Source organism: Clinocottus analis, unplaced genomic scaffold (assembly GCF_023055335.1).
Source record: "Clinocottus analis isolate CAN_PGR_092001 unplaced genomic scaffold, fCliAna1.0.p SCAF_16, whole genome shotgun sequence".
NCBI lineage: Eukaryota > Metazoa > Chordata > Actinopteri > Perciformes > Cottidae > Clinocottus > Clinocottus analis.
Genome location: NW_027175887.1, coordinates 12721380 through 12735776, shown reverse-complemented (window position 1 = coordinate 12735776; position 14397 = coordinate 12721380). Strand labels below are relative to the sequence as shown.

General features: G+C 42.9%; 1 protein-coding gene across 3 annotated transcripts; it reads left to right on the top strand.

Moving 5' to 3' along the window:
• Positions 1 to 139: 139 nt before the first annotated feature.
• Positions 140 to 13444, top strand: nacc1a (nucleus accumbens associated 1, BEN and BTB (POZ) domain containing a). Of its 3 annotated transcripts, none has more exons than XM_068579017.1 (8): positions 140 to 399; positions 4162 to 4315; positions 5384 to 5653; positions 6303 to 6915; positions 7138 to 7308; positions 7834 to 7939; positions 8092 to 8189; positions 9368 to 13444. In XM_068579017.1, exons 2-8 carry the CDS (start codon positions 4190 to 4192, stop codon positions 9676 to 9678), a joined length of 1695 nt encoding a protein of 564 aa, XP_068435118.1. In that variant the 5' UTR covers positions 140 to 399; positions 4162 to 4189; the 3' UTR covers positions 9679 to 13444. The 3 variants fall into 3 exon arrangements, with proteins under 3 accessions (XP_068435118.1, XP_068435119.1, XP_068435117.1); XM_068579018.1 differs by lacking the exon at positions 140 to 399 and adding an exon at positions 546 to 1052 and having other exon boundaries at positions 7141 to 7308; XM_068579016.1 differs by lacking the exon at positions 140 to 399 and adding an exon at positions 546 to 1052.
• Positions 13445 to 14397: the final 953 nt, after the last annotated feature.

Genomic DNA, 14397 nt, shown 5'->3' with positions numbered 1-14397 from the left:
AGGTAAAGGCACATGCACGGCCTACTTTTCCCAATTCTATCGCTTTATATGCGGAGAGAGAGGCGGGAGATGGTTTCCCCTTCCAGACTGCTGTGCCAATGCGCAAACAGTCCACGCCGTGGGATCGTTCTCCCCCAAATCGAGGCAGCGCTCGAAACGACCATGCGATTGAATGACGAGCGCGTCATGCTCGTCTTTCCTCCTCTTCTGCTCCGTGCGATCAGTGGCTCTGTGTTCCGCAATCCCCTGGGATACTGTACCGCCCTCAATGGCTCTGCTATCGGCGCTTCGCTCGCACTGAATGGCTGCCCGGAGCAAGGAACAGCGGGGAGAGAGAGCGCTGCGTGTCTCCTCCTTTGAACCGACGCTCTGAGTCTGCATCAACATCCCGGCGCGGGGGTGAGTGTCTTGCCTGCCGTTGTGTGAGGCGACCTGCCGGGGTCATCCGAGGATTCACCGGCGGCGGCGACGGTGGCGGAAGGAAGGGAGAGGGGGAGGGAGGGAAGGCGGAGGGGAGAAGGGTCTATGCCGGTGTCCTCAGTTAGCGCCGCGGATTTGGGTTGATGAGGAACGGTCCAGTAGATACGGGACAATTAAAGTTTGGGATAAATTGGCTCTGGGAAGGGTCGAGGTTGGCACGGTCCTAAACTTTTTTTTTTTTTCAAACGGTGAAATAAATGCACCTCGTCATCAACTTGGAGTGGCACAATTTATAGTTTCATTTTATACTTTAATGTAGCCTCCCTCTCTCAAATATGCAGAAACGCGATGGCAGTCCGTTTTTTTTTTTTGGTTTTTTTTGGCACGGGCAACACTTGCGAGCGCCGTTTGTAAAGAACTGTGCCTTGTTGTGCTCCCACCCCCCCGCTCCGTGCCGCACTGGTTCCGTCTGGCTCGCCCTCAGCTGCTGCGTGTCCTGGGATGACCTGTTGATGTCGGTAGAATGGAGAATGGCAGGGGGAGCGATTTCCCCCATCACCAAAATATTTAAATAAGCAACATTTGGGCTTGACAACCGGCGTCGCAGCGCAGCTCCCTCGTCCGCACAGGCAGTAAGTGTCTTGTTTATACATTTGAGTGCGGACTCTCGCGGAAATGCTTGACATTGTGCAGCTGAGCTGAGTATGCATGAGGTGGATGGTGCGCCGGGGCGAACCCAAAATATTTAACAGTAGTGTTAGCTTAGCCATTAGCCACCTCTATAGGCCTGCTGCGGATGGGAGGTGGTATCAAACATGTCAACGCTGCCAGCCCCAAGTGGAGAGGGGGACTTATGGGCACCGCTGAGTCCGCTGGGGGGCATTTAGATTGATATACTTGAATGTCATTTGACGGCACGTAAACGGGAACACGCCGTCGCCCTCACCCGGGTATCACCGAGGCTTGCTGCCATTGTGTGTCGCCCCCCCCCCACTTCCACCCCCGCGGCTCCGGTGCCAGCAGACAGTGGAGCACTCCCGGCGTGTAGACTGGCACACGGCGCGGTGTGTTAACGAGCTCCTTATCTGTTCCCCATTACCCGGCATCCTTCCCCCCGTGGACACATGTCTTTACACAGCCAGCATTTTTAGTCGGGCACACTCATACGGTTACACAGGCACAGCACATGGAAGTTCAGAAGTTTTGAAGCTCATGATGTCTGTGCTGCCCCCTTCCCCTCCTCAGGTTATATAAGAATAACCACGAATCGGGCCTAGTACACATGTCTTGATTTGCAGGCATGGGCACATGGGAACCAGGAAATGCCTATAGAGTGGATGCATTGTGTGCCAGCTGCACCAATGACTCCACATTAATCGTCCACACAGCAGTGTCAGAGCCCATGCTGCTTTCAAAGGTGAAACTGGATCAACTGGAAAGTATTCAGACAGTATAAGTTCTGAAATATGTTGACAGCCGTCCAACCATAACATAACATAAGCCCGTTGAATGTGGGCAAAACATTCTTCAAGCTTACCATGAAAAGTCTAAGATCTTAAGTATGTTGTGAGTATGTATGACCTACTTTCCCCACCAGGCTGGTTGGAATAAGCCACAGGGTGAGTTTGGGTGAATTTCATTCGTTCACATTGCTGCGCTCTATATATTTAATGGAATAAGGACCTGAGATGCTCCCTCTCATCTCTGCAGGCCTCACTGCCCCTCCTTGGTGCATACACACACACACACACACACACACACACACACACACACACACACACACACACACACACACACACAGTCACATTCTCTCTCACTGTCAGGGCAAACTGTGCAAACACACCCTGCTCTCAGCCCTGTGTTTGTGTGTCTTTATGTGCACGCATGTGTGCTTACTGCGGCTCGCCAAACTGTAAACAAGCAGTATTGTCTAATGTCTGTGTGTGACTCAGTGTGCCTTTTGTGGGTTTGTTTGAGTTTGTGTGTGCGCATCTGTGTTTTAGTATGAGGGAGATGGAGCTTGAGTGAGACAGAGACAAAGAGAGCATTTCTCTTTACCCTGGAGCTTGGCGAGGTCCCAAATGAAAGGCTTTGGATATGATGGGGCGGCTCACTCCAGCCCTCATCAGTCAGTCACACCAAAGTTGGTTGTATGCCTCTTACAGGGTGGCCTTCAATCAGTTTGTTCTCGCAGTTTCAGAGATTGCTTTTGTTTGGTATGTATTGTCATGTGTGTCTGTGTTTTGTGTGTGTGTGTGTGTGTGAGTGCATGCAGCTTGTAGCCATGCAACATTCTGAAGTGGTAAAGCATTCGTGAGAAAAGCACCTTCATTTAGGCCTGTACACTCATCTGTGTATATCTGTGAGAACCTTTACGGCCGGTTGCTTTAAGTAAAGGTTTATGGCCAATGAAATGCCACCAAGTGGGCTTATCAATGGATCCGTTGTCTTAGCTGTGATTGTGGAGGTAATATGGTGCATGTGGGTACAGAGGTCAAATTATGCTTATACATGTGAATCCCTTAACTGAAGGGTAGAATCATCCCCATGCTATTGTCTAGAATGAGGTCATGTATACAAATTCTGAAACATAAAAGAAAATGTCTTGTGTCTTTACATATCCTGACACTGAATACAAAGCTTGATCTCACATAATCCAGCTGTGCCATAGTCTGTTCACAGTGTGCATATCCTCAGCAGAGCAATCTTTGGTACACTTTAATTAAATATTGACATTCATAATATAGGAATCTACGTGATGGTGCAGGGCAAGGGGGTATGTTTGCCTTTGACTTTTTAGAAAAGTGAAGGGAAACATGCTATGTGGAGTTTGTTTAGGCACATAGAATAACAGCCCTTGGCCCAGTTATCTAAGGACACATGGTTTTATAGCTCATAGAGGACAGAAAATAAAAAAAGGCTTTTACTGAGACTGCTCCTGGCAATAACAACTACTGCAAGGCTAAAGTGACGTATAGGATTAATGCAACGTAGAATATCCCTGGAAGCTTCACCAAAACTTTGTTTTTAAATATTAACCTCCTGGAGCCTGCCAAAAACCTCCAGTAGGACTGTGTGAAGAAATATTTGTGGTCTATGTCAGTTGAATGTGCCAAGGGAAAGAATGCTTATTTGGGACTTTTTCTTCTCTGGAATAGAGGTGTTTCATAGTGAATAATTTGGCCTTGTAGTAATAGTAACAATAAAAGTCAACTTACTTTGGATTTAGTGTATGTTTGGTATCACTTTGTCCGAGTGAAAAACTGTCAGACGTTTTATTGTGTCTATTAATGTAAGGGTCTGACATTCCTCACCTGTTTTGTTTTAGGTCCGTTCTCCGCGAGCTCTCCTTCTTAACACAGCCATGTTACATTACACCTCCTCCTTGCAGTGCCTCCTGCTTCTTACACAAAAGACACAGCACAGGATAAAGCAGTGTTTGTCATTGTTGTGAATGGCATGCTCAGCTTATCCCACCTGGAAACATGACCCTGCCGATGGCCATAAAGCAGTGTAAACACTAAAATTGAAACCCTGTTGAGCAGTAATGTGTATGACCTGCATGTGCTGACTCGAGATATAAACAGCAACCGCCTGATCCTTCCAAGTGAAACTGAATCTATGTTTAATAACCACGGTTTATAACGTATACATAGGGTGTCGCTAATTGTGAATGTGTTGTTTCTCTCTTTCCTGCTCACACTTTTCAATTCTTTCTGTTTTTCTTTTGCCCCCAACTAGACCCTTTGGTGGTGTGCGTCGGCGCACCATGGCCCAGACCCTCCAGATGGCGATCCCAAACTTTGGCAACAATGTCTTAGAGTGTCTGAATGAGCAGAGGCTGCAGGGCCTCTACTGCGATGTCTCCGTGGTGGTTAAGGGCCATGCCTTCAAGGTACTGACGGGACAGCGAGGAATTATTGTTTTTAAATGGAAATTACACTGGTGTTGAAAGTCCAGGCTAAATTTAGAGAAGCTAAGGCTTGGGTGTAAACAATTAGTCCGGTGGCTCCATGGCAGCCTGGCTGTGTGGAGGATGGAATGCCAATGTACTTCAAAAGAAGTGTTGTTTGGACTGTCTGAAAACAGGTGGCGGTCATGGTAACTTTTGTAATGTGTGACTTTTTTTGTGTAACTTTGTAACTGGGTAGTCCAACTTGGACTGATGATACACTTTCACACAGAGCAGATTTTCATCTCAGTACGATTTTTTAAAAGAAGGTTTTACTGAATTGTTCCTACCCAGCTGAAGGTTTGGCGATAAGTTCAATCACCCGTTGTAGTCTTCACTTGGAATGACAACTGGACCGCTTCAATTGCATGTCATTTCCTACTTTGTCTGGAAAGACAAAGGGCTAGATTGCCCCCAATTGCATTGCCCTGAGTCACAGCTGGATGCCATTCCTCACGCTTATCTTGGCAGATTTTCTTAACCGTGTCCGCCCTGTAATCTTGTTTCAGCTCCCTAAATGAGCCCAACACTAAGAGAGCTGTCACTTCGATTGTGGTTTTCTTTGGGAGAACATCAAATCAGTATTTTAGGATTCACGTTATGTTAAAGACCTATTGAATAAATTAATACATATATGGTTGGGAATAAAACAACCATACTTAAATATTGATTACATTTACCAATACTTGGCATTAAATGCTTGCTCAATGGTTAATATCTTTTGTGTGTTGTTGCATCCCTTAATTTATACTCTAGTGTAATTAAACTATTTATTTTTAGGCAAAGTCTAGTTTTGGTACTAAAACTTAATTAGGGTCTTGTCAACTTGGAATGATTTCCAGCCAATTCAGTACATTTGTCTCCTGTGTCCTCATAGCAAGAAACTTTTTTTGATTTTAAATCATGAAGTGAAAAGAAGCGTACATACCTAAAATCTAAATTCTGCCATCGAATATTGTTTCCTAAATTCTGATGGGACGATTTATATATCCATATTTTTCTCTTTTTCAGGCCCATCGAGCTGTGCTGGCTGCGAGCAGTTCTTATTTCCGGGACCTTTTCAGCAACAGCAATAGTGGAGGTGGTAGCAGCAATGAGACAAGCCCAACCGTAGTGGAGCTCCCATCGGCTGTGCAGCCCCAAAGCTTCCAGCAGATTTTATCTTTCTGCTACACAGGCCGTCTCAGCATGACGGTGGGGGACCAGTTCTTGCTCATGTATACCGCCGGCTTCCTGCAGATACAACAGATCATGGAGAAGGGCACTGAGTTCTTCCTCAAGGTAAGGCTGAAATAGTTTTCAGTTGAAACTTTTTCTATATTAACTATATTAACAAAATGTATGTCTAGTGTTAATTTCGTTCTTTTTGTGTGAATTGGTTTGTATTTTAGTTTGATTTAATTTTTTTGAAAGTCTAATTTGGTATTGGATACCGTTATTTCATTAACTAATAGTTCTGTACATTTATACATTATTTATACTATTTTACAAAGTTTACTTTATGTTTCCGTATACATAAAGTAATGATCCCCTCTCTTCCACAAGCTGTATTTCTCTTCTTGAAATACACCTTAATAATAAATCACTGGTGTCAGATCAGTCCTCGGGATTGTTTGATACCGAAACCCAGGCAAAGGTACCAGGACTGAAGAAGTTGGATGGGTGCATCCCAAGTGAAGTGCTGGCGGAAGTGATGTTATAGTGTGACGACGGTTCTAGATAATAAAGGGGGGCACTTAATAATTTATTAAAAAACACAAATAATCATACAAAATATACAGGGGATCTGGACAACGGTTTTTGAGATGCCTAGCTCTCGGACAAACAGACTGACCCTCCTTCGCATGGCAAAACCCTTCAAGCAAACACAGATCTGTTCATTGGTGTGTTCATGTATGCTGACACAAAGTTGATGTACATTCATTTCTAGGTCTCCTCTCCAAGCTGCGACTCACAGGGCCTTCACGCCGAGGAGGCCCCGCCTTCGGAGCCCCAGAGCCCCGTGACGCAGACCAGTAACGGCACAGGCCGGCCTGCCTCATGCCTGACGCCGCTCCCTCTGGTATCACGAGTGAAGACGGAGCAGCCCTCGAGCCAGCCAGAAGCATCCAATCCTTACTCGGTGGTCTGCACTCCCGTAGCCAAGCGGCTGTGGGAGGGTGGCAGCAGCCGAGATGGAAGCGGGACCGGCTCAGGGGGAGGAGGCGGTGCCAGGAAGGCAGCCCGTTATTCCCAGGAGGCGGTGCGGGGCAGTGCCATTCAGAGCCCCGGAGCCCTCGGACTGGCCATGGGTATGGGTGCCAATGTCACCAGCCTGGTGGGCATGGCGGCCAATGCCGGCACCAACGGGAGCTCTGCTACGGGTCTCGGCATGTCAGAGGGCGCCAGCCCCGGCACCCTGAGCACCTACGCCAGTGACTCACCGATCAGCTATCATGACGATGAAGAAGAGGAAGAGGTTACAGATGAATGTGCTGAAGAGCAGTACAGGCAAATCTGCAACATGTACACCATGTACAGCATGCTCAATATGGGAGCTGCAGGTAATGGACACGAGACCGAGGAGTGCGTATCGTTGCGCCGGAAAGACAGAGAATATGTATCATGTGGTTTAAGGTTTACTCCCACTTATATATTTGATGGAACCTTCACTACTAAGATTCCCTGTAGTATTTGCACCCCTTTTAATAGTAATTTGACTTTATTTTCTCTGTGTGTGAAGTGATTTGGTTTTATTTTAATTCTGCAACCTTGTTTTTCTCCAGCAGCTGGTGAGCGTGTTGAGGCTCTACCAGACCACACAGAGACACGGGGTCGCATGCGAGGCCGAGACCTCACATGTCTCCCCGTGGAACTCATTGCTCAGATCGGCAACCGCTGTCATCCCAAACTGTACGAGGAAGGAGACCCTGCGGAGAAACTAGAGTTAGTCTCAGGTATGGTTTGTGTGTACGTAAAGAAACCAGTCTTTATGAAAACAGAGTTTCAGAGGAGCAAATATGATACTATGCAATCACATAGTCAGATGAAGCTGTCCACAAAAGACTGAGCATTGGTATGCAGAGCATGTTGCAGTACTACTCATTTGACTTGGTGTTAATAAAATAATAATATAAAGATTATACCCAATATGAAACCTGTGACACATGTATGTACACAAAGAGAGAGAGAGAGAGACACAGAGAGAGAGCAAGTAGAAGAACAAAGAGAAACAGAAGAAAAAGGACCGACTCCTCACTCCCAACTGACAGCTGCCATGTTTAATATGAATCAGACTTGCCACTAGATAAACATGATCAATGCCAGTAAATCAAAGTGAAGACCTTCATCATTACTTTATATGAACCATAAAATCGCTTTGCCTGTTTTAACGCGACACAATAAATAAGTAATAAATGGTGATATGTACTGATGCTGTTTGGTGGTTCCTTTGTTTTTCATTGCATGTGCATTCTTTGCAGGTACTTCTGTGTTTATATCTCGAGCCCAGCTAATGAACTGTCATGTGAGCGCAGGGACCAGACACAAGGTGCTGCTTAGGAGGCTGCTGGCCGCCTTCTTTGACAGGTTTGTTCCTACTGTCTGCGTCTATTTCTGCGAGCGTTTCATGTAAAGTAAGCCATAGCTTTGTTTTAATATAGAGATTAATGTATTGTTTATATCGGCTGGCAGTCGAGGGATACAAGAACAATTCTGGCATCTGTTCTGTGTTTTCTCAGGAATACTCTGGCCAACAGCTGTGGAACAGGCATCCGTTCATCCACCAATGATCCGAGCCGGAAGCCCCTGGACAACAGAGTTCTGCATGCGGTCAAATGTAAGCAATGCTTTTCTGTCTGTGGATGTTTGCCCACATGCATGTAAACTATTTCCACATTTGCTACATGCATTCATATTTTACATAATCATACATGCATAGTGTAAAGCATGTTGTTGCTGAACTTAATGATTGGCTGTTTAAGTTAATTTAAAAGTAAAACGTGCCTGTTTTTTGGATACTTTTGGATGAAAGTGCAAATGGTACCCTGTGATTAGCATTAGGTAATAACCCACAGTGACCACCAGGTAGCAACATCCACCTATGTTCACATGTGTACGTGTACATAAGTCATACTGTGCTCAGACATTTATGGAAAGGGGTAACTTGTGTACCTCCTCTTGATAGCTCAGTGAAGTCTGAGTTCACTTTGTGAAGATAAAAACAGATTTCCAGACAGATTTTGAGTGAAATGAGAGAGGCTGTCGGACATGTGTAAGAGATCCGCTGCTCCATGTCAATCAGGAGAATCATTAGAATTTGATAATAATGTATTACACATGCATACAATTTGAATACTGTAAAGTTTTTGGCGGTTGGCATAGATCCTGATGTAGCATCATCGAGGGGTAGTGATGCTGAGGTCAGATAAGGTGGAATCCCGACTGGAGTCCAGACACCGGTGGTGGCGATGATGAAGGGAGTTGCTGCAGTCCGATGATGAATGAGGAGCGTGACTGCGATGGCGACTGAGGTGGATGAGGGTCGCATCCGATTTTAGCTGAAATGACAACTGACAGCAGCAGACAGGAAAACATTTTTAAAAGTTTGACAGCAACGATGTGATTGGCTTAAGGAACTGTTCAGAATCTGGTTGGCTCATTTAAAGTGCATGCTCACAAAAGAGTGAAAGAGACTTGAGAGATTATGAATGAATGTGAAGAGTGTAAAGAGAGTCTTCCCTACTGAACTTCCGCTGAAGCTTCATTTAGAAGTTTCCACTTACAAATCAGAGATTTTTCGGACTCCTGCCAAGAGGATCTCTCTTTTAATGTCATTCAGATCATTTTTGATTTTACATATACACTCACCAGGTAATGTGTGTTCCACGTACTTTCCCCTGACTACTGTTTCTGTTGTTGAGCTTCCTGTAACGACATTAGCTGTGAGTTGTTGTTGTTGTAGTTCCCAGCATAAACTACAATTAGCCATTTTTTTCTTTACTTTTTCCATCCCAGTTTATTGCCAGAACTTTGCCACCACCTTCAAAGAGAGCGAGATGAACGCCATCGCGGCCGACATGTGCACCAACGCCAGGCGTGTCGTCCGTAAGAGCTGGATCCCCAAGCTGAAGCTGCTGATGGCAGAGAGCGACGCCTACACTGCTTTCCTTCCTGACGGTGTCAAGATTGAGGACGACACCCTCGGGGCGGATCCAGCCTTCGACCCCGCCTCTCTGGAGGTTGCCGGCGGTGCTGGCATGGAGTCAGGTGGCTCTTCAGGTGAATCGTTACCAGGTGTGGGCGGGGACGGAGGACCGTTATTTTGAACTTTGTCTTTGGGGAAGTTTGAAATTTGGTGACACACACACACACACACACACACACACACACACACACACACACACCAGTATTCCCCAGTTCTGCTTGCCTCTACACTTTTTGGCCCACGCTGATCTCTCACATCTGACTATCTATACTACACTGCTAGGGTCAACAGTTGTTGTTACCCTGATGTAACCAGGACATGAAAACTTAATTTTTTTTGCTTTATGACTGTAAAATGGAGTTAGTCGAGTAAAGGGAGAGAATGAGAGGGTTTCCTCGTAACTGCCCTCTGCCTCCCCTTGTCTTTTTAATGTGTGTAAGTGCATCCACTGTTACATATTAAATACATTCCCTTAAATGCAGGTGATGGGGTGAGTTGCCAGTGTAGCCTGAGGAGGAAGCTATGGCTCGATAGACAGGCTAGGAGTTGAGGTGCTGAATTTAAGTGCCAGTGGCATTTTATTCTATGCAACCCTGACAACTTGTATTCCAGCCTAGGAAAATTAATTTAAAATAGATACAATAGAAAACAGTAACACTACCTGTTCTTCCTCCCCTCGCATCTTCCACTCACCACCCTGCAACTATTCTTCACCACATCATCTTTCTCTCGACCAGAGAATTGCACCTGAGTGTTTCACTGTGTCTTATAGAAATGTATCTCATCTTTCTCTGTTTTCTAAAATGTTAGCATGTTTATCCGTCTATGAACCGAAAAAGAGATCCAGAGTGAAGGGGAAAGCTTTTTTCTGAGATGATTGTAATGAAAATTGAAAGGGCAACAGGTAATCAAAGATGGTCATATTTTTAGAAGACAAACTATATTTATACAAGTGCCCATGCCTAGAACGGTGTGAGCAAAGAGAGTGAAAGGGATTGTTTTAAAATCTCGATCTTCATGTTCTATTGAAAGAGGTCTTGTCAAATATGGAAAAGTGCTATTTTTGCATTAAAAAGGAGTTTAATAAAGCAGTCTTATCACAAGACCATAGCCATTTATTTTTATCTTAATTTGAAAGTGCAGAGTGATGGAATGAGCAGTTGAACTGCTAAATTTGAAGCATTTCATCTTCTGTTCACTAGCATAGAAGGAATAATAAGACTGATTCAGCTGGCTTGACTGTTGTCTATGATATCCATTTCTTGGTAGGTTGTGAACCTGCAATGTTTGCCTCCTCCAATAAAGCATTGACCCACAATTTCAAAGATTATTGGTAGAAATATAACTGTTATATTGATCTGACAAATCCGTTAGTTTCTTCTTTGTACTGAAATGTTAAAAAAATTAACCGCAAAATCCACAGGAAAATAGTTATGGACTATTGGAATGTGTCTTTTAATTGGATAAGCAGACGGCTGGTGGGTGCAGTAATGTTATGAGGAGGCCATATTGCTTGAAGCAAATGGATTTTATGGTACTATCCATGTGTGTACAAAGCAGTTCTTAAAGGTAAAGGAGAGCCTTTTTGCGCAGCTGTGTCTTTTGAGTATGTAGTTTATTCATGTATCTAATAAGGAAATAAAAAATGGCTGACGGTTTTATTCTAAGAGTTTGACATAACATGATTTTGCACCTTCCATGGGAGTGGAGGTTTCTGCACCTTAATGAACCTGCACCTTTGAGAATTGTGTAGCAATTGAACCCCTTAAGGTGGAATTTGTCTTCTTTTTTTTCCATGTCTGCATGTGTTTCTTCTTTCGAAGTGACACAAATTCCTACTGTAAATAATCAAGATGACTGTTGAGTTAAATCCCAAGTGTTCTTCCTTTCTGTTACTGGGTGCATCTGATTATGAAAGGTCAAAAACTGACCTATTTTTTTGTGAAAGTTAGTGTTTGCTAGAAGCTCCTCGACTGACCTTTTTTATTTAGGAGTTTAGCGCAGGGGATTCACCATTCCCTGTGCAGATGGATAGAAGGGAAAATGGTCCGGGTGTGACTTAGAAGTGTGAAATGCTCTCACAGACTGATTACTTCCTACTTCTGGAGGGGCATTTCTTACGAGGTTTGACTATCTGAAGGCGGATACAGTGTAAAAAAAAAAAAAAACGGGCAGAAATTGATATGTCTTATTCAAGGCAGTTGAGTCAATCTTATTGAAGCAAGAACATTATAGATGAAGCTCAGCCTATTTTCATTATTGATTCAAATTATTATGAGTGTACTGAAATGGTTTGACCTGTTGATTTATGGACAGAACAAAAATGCAGTACCTTGTAAGTATTCTTTAAAGGGTAATGACAACAAAACCTCAGCAAGCTCTACATTTGACTGTTGATGCCACATGAGCACCCCTCCCCCACATACCTCTCCAGTGTCTTTGAAGACTGTTGTGCTTCCTGTCCTTCATGCAGCTGGTGTCATGTTTCACTTCCACAAGTTTATTCATGCGTTTTCAAAGAGAGGCAAAGCAGCGGCTTTAGGTGGTCATCCAAATTATAATATGTACATTTGGTTGGCTTTTAACTTGGCCAAGTTTACAATTAAACTCAGATTACATCTTCATGTTCTTCCCTGATATTGTTATAAATGATGCCACGACTTAAGTCAGTGCATTAAAGGGGCGTAGTTTGCTGGGATATCACATGTTATACAATATTTTAACATGTGATTTCAGACTTCAAAAATATCAAACTAAAGTTGTTGTTTTTTTTAATAAATCCACTATAATACATTCAATTCAGCAATGAAAATCAATTATATCTTATTTATACGTTTCTGCCTGAAAATACCAGGTATGACAATTGCCAAATTACTGTTAAATCGTCTGAATTGTGTTCCATTATTACAGGGCTGTTATTGATTGTGTCCTTTACAGAGGTATTTGGAAAATCAGAGTATAATTGCCATTGATACCCTTAGACAAATGTAGTTTCCAATAGAAAACAAAAAACAATAAGTTGCTTATTAAAACAACAAAGAAGCTTTTAAAGTGAGAAACAACTTAACTTATTACACAGTGACCTACTGAATGACTTGTACTCCGTTCTGAGTCTCTGACTGAAGTATCAGTAAATCAGAATTGATGTTAATGTGTGCCATGTTGGTCTGCTGTCAAAACACAGCAGAGCAGCACAGATGCAGAAATGTCCTTAGACGCAGTCGTGATATTGCGCCTGATGAGCCTCGAGTAGAATAACTATAGATATTGTACCAGTCAATGTTAAGTTCTCTGGTCTCTAAAAATAACTTCACTCTTGCCCACTGTTTCATCTGCAATAGTGTGGTTGTGTTACACTTTGTGTGCATTTCAGAATAGAATGATGTCATGCTTCTTTTTTTTCCAGTACGTTCTTAGCGCATTGCAATTTCAGTACCTTTTTAACATGTGTTTACAAAACATGTAGACCTACACACTTGAATAGATAAGGTGTGGCACGGCATGGGGAACCTTTTGTCACTAAACAGTACATATATAAATATGATTATACACTTGTATAGATAAATACTGTATATTATATATAGACGCACACATAGAGATCAGATTGTTTGTTGTGCACTCGCAGCATGAGGTATATATTTACCCAGAAATGGCGCTTCTTCACAACCTGTGCAGTAATTGGTCTGCCCATGTCTTTGCCCCTGCTCCTTGCCCTCTGTAACCCTGTAGCGCCAGTGGACATCCTGTACTGCTCATCCTATTTCTATCTGTGTTCCAAGTGCCAATAACTTTGTGAAAGCCCTGTAACTGTGACCCAACATTATCAAAGGTAATTGCACATTAACAACTGTAAAATAAATAAATACAAATCATAGAGAAAATGTCAAAATGGATTAAATAATGAATATCTTAATAAAAGATTTGTAACAATTTCTCTTTGACTCCTTTTTTTATTATCCTTTTTTTAACTGTGTGTTAATGTAGAGCTGCTTGTGTCTGGTTGTTTTTATGCACTTCATATGAAAGTGTTATGTAGTGATGTATTCATTTATCTGGAAATGTATTGTTATTTTGAAACTTAAAACATCATTATTGACATAGGATCATTTATATGCTGAAAAATACATACATTTATGGACAAATATAAATAAAGTCAGTTTGGTATGTATATTTCTGTAAATAAATCTTTCTGAAATAGAAAATGCAGTTTTCTGCAATCCCTTTACATATACACGTGTTTAATATTCAAACATGCAAGCTTGTTGTTTTATGGTCCTCCTCGTATACACTTCACTTCTCACACCTCGAGGCTGCCACATGTGACCGGTTTCTTTCATGTTTTATGAATACACCCCCCCCCCCCAGTTGTTCCGGGCTTCATTTAGCTATAGTTAGGCTTTCACACTTGATATACATTTCTTTATGTGAGGAGACACTGTCTCAAAAGGCCAGTATTTACTGACTGTAACAGAGCAAACTCTTGTGAGAAAATGACAACTCAACTTTGAGTAAAGGTTGTGAAATCAGGTTTTATTTGGGCTCAAAATGCACTTTGTTATGTATCTAAACAGTGATTATACCTTCACTAAGGTAAATACATGTTATGGAATAACTAAGTTTGACATAAAAAACTAAATGGCAATAACTTTAGCAGCACTTCAAAGCAGCTTTGAATCATAATGTCTTGATCCATTAACAGTGATTGCATTATGGTGGTGGTTATGGTTAATATGGTCAGTCTACATGAGATCATTTCTGAAGTAAATGTTACTACAACACATTTCTACTGATGCACTGCATGGGATAAACTACTGGCAATCTTCTTCTTCTTTGCATATAT

Coding starts and splice junctions, on each gene's coding strand:
- nacc1a (XM_068579017.1), top strand. CDS start 4,190: ATGGCCCAGACCCTCCAGATGGCGATCCCAAACTTTGGCAACAATGTC. Junction 4,316..5,383: donor TTAAGGGCCATGCCTTCAAG/GTACTGACGGGA, acceptor TCTCTTTTTCAG/GCCCATCGAGCTGTGCTGGC. Junction 7,309..7,833: donor GAAACTAGAGTTAGTCTCAG/GTATGGTTTGTG, acceptor CATTCTTTGCAG/GTACTTCTGTGTTTATATCT.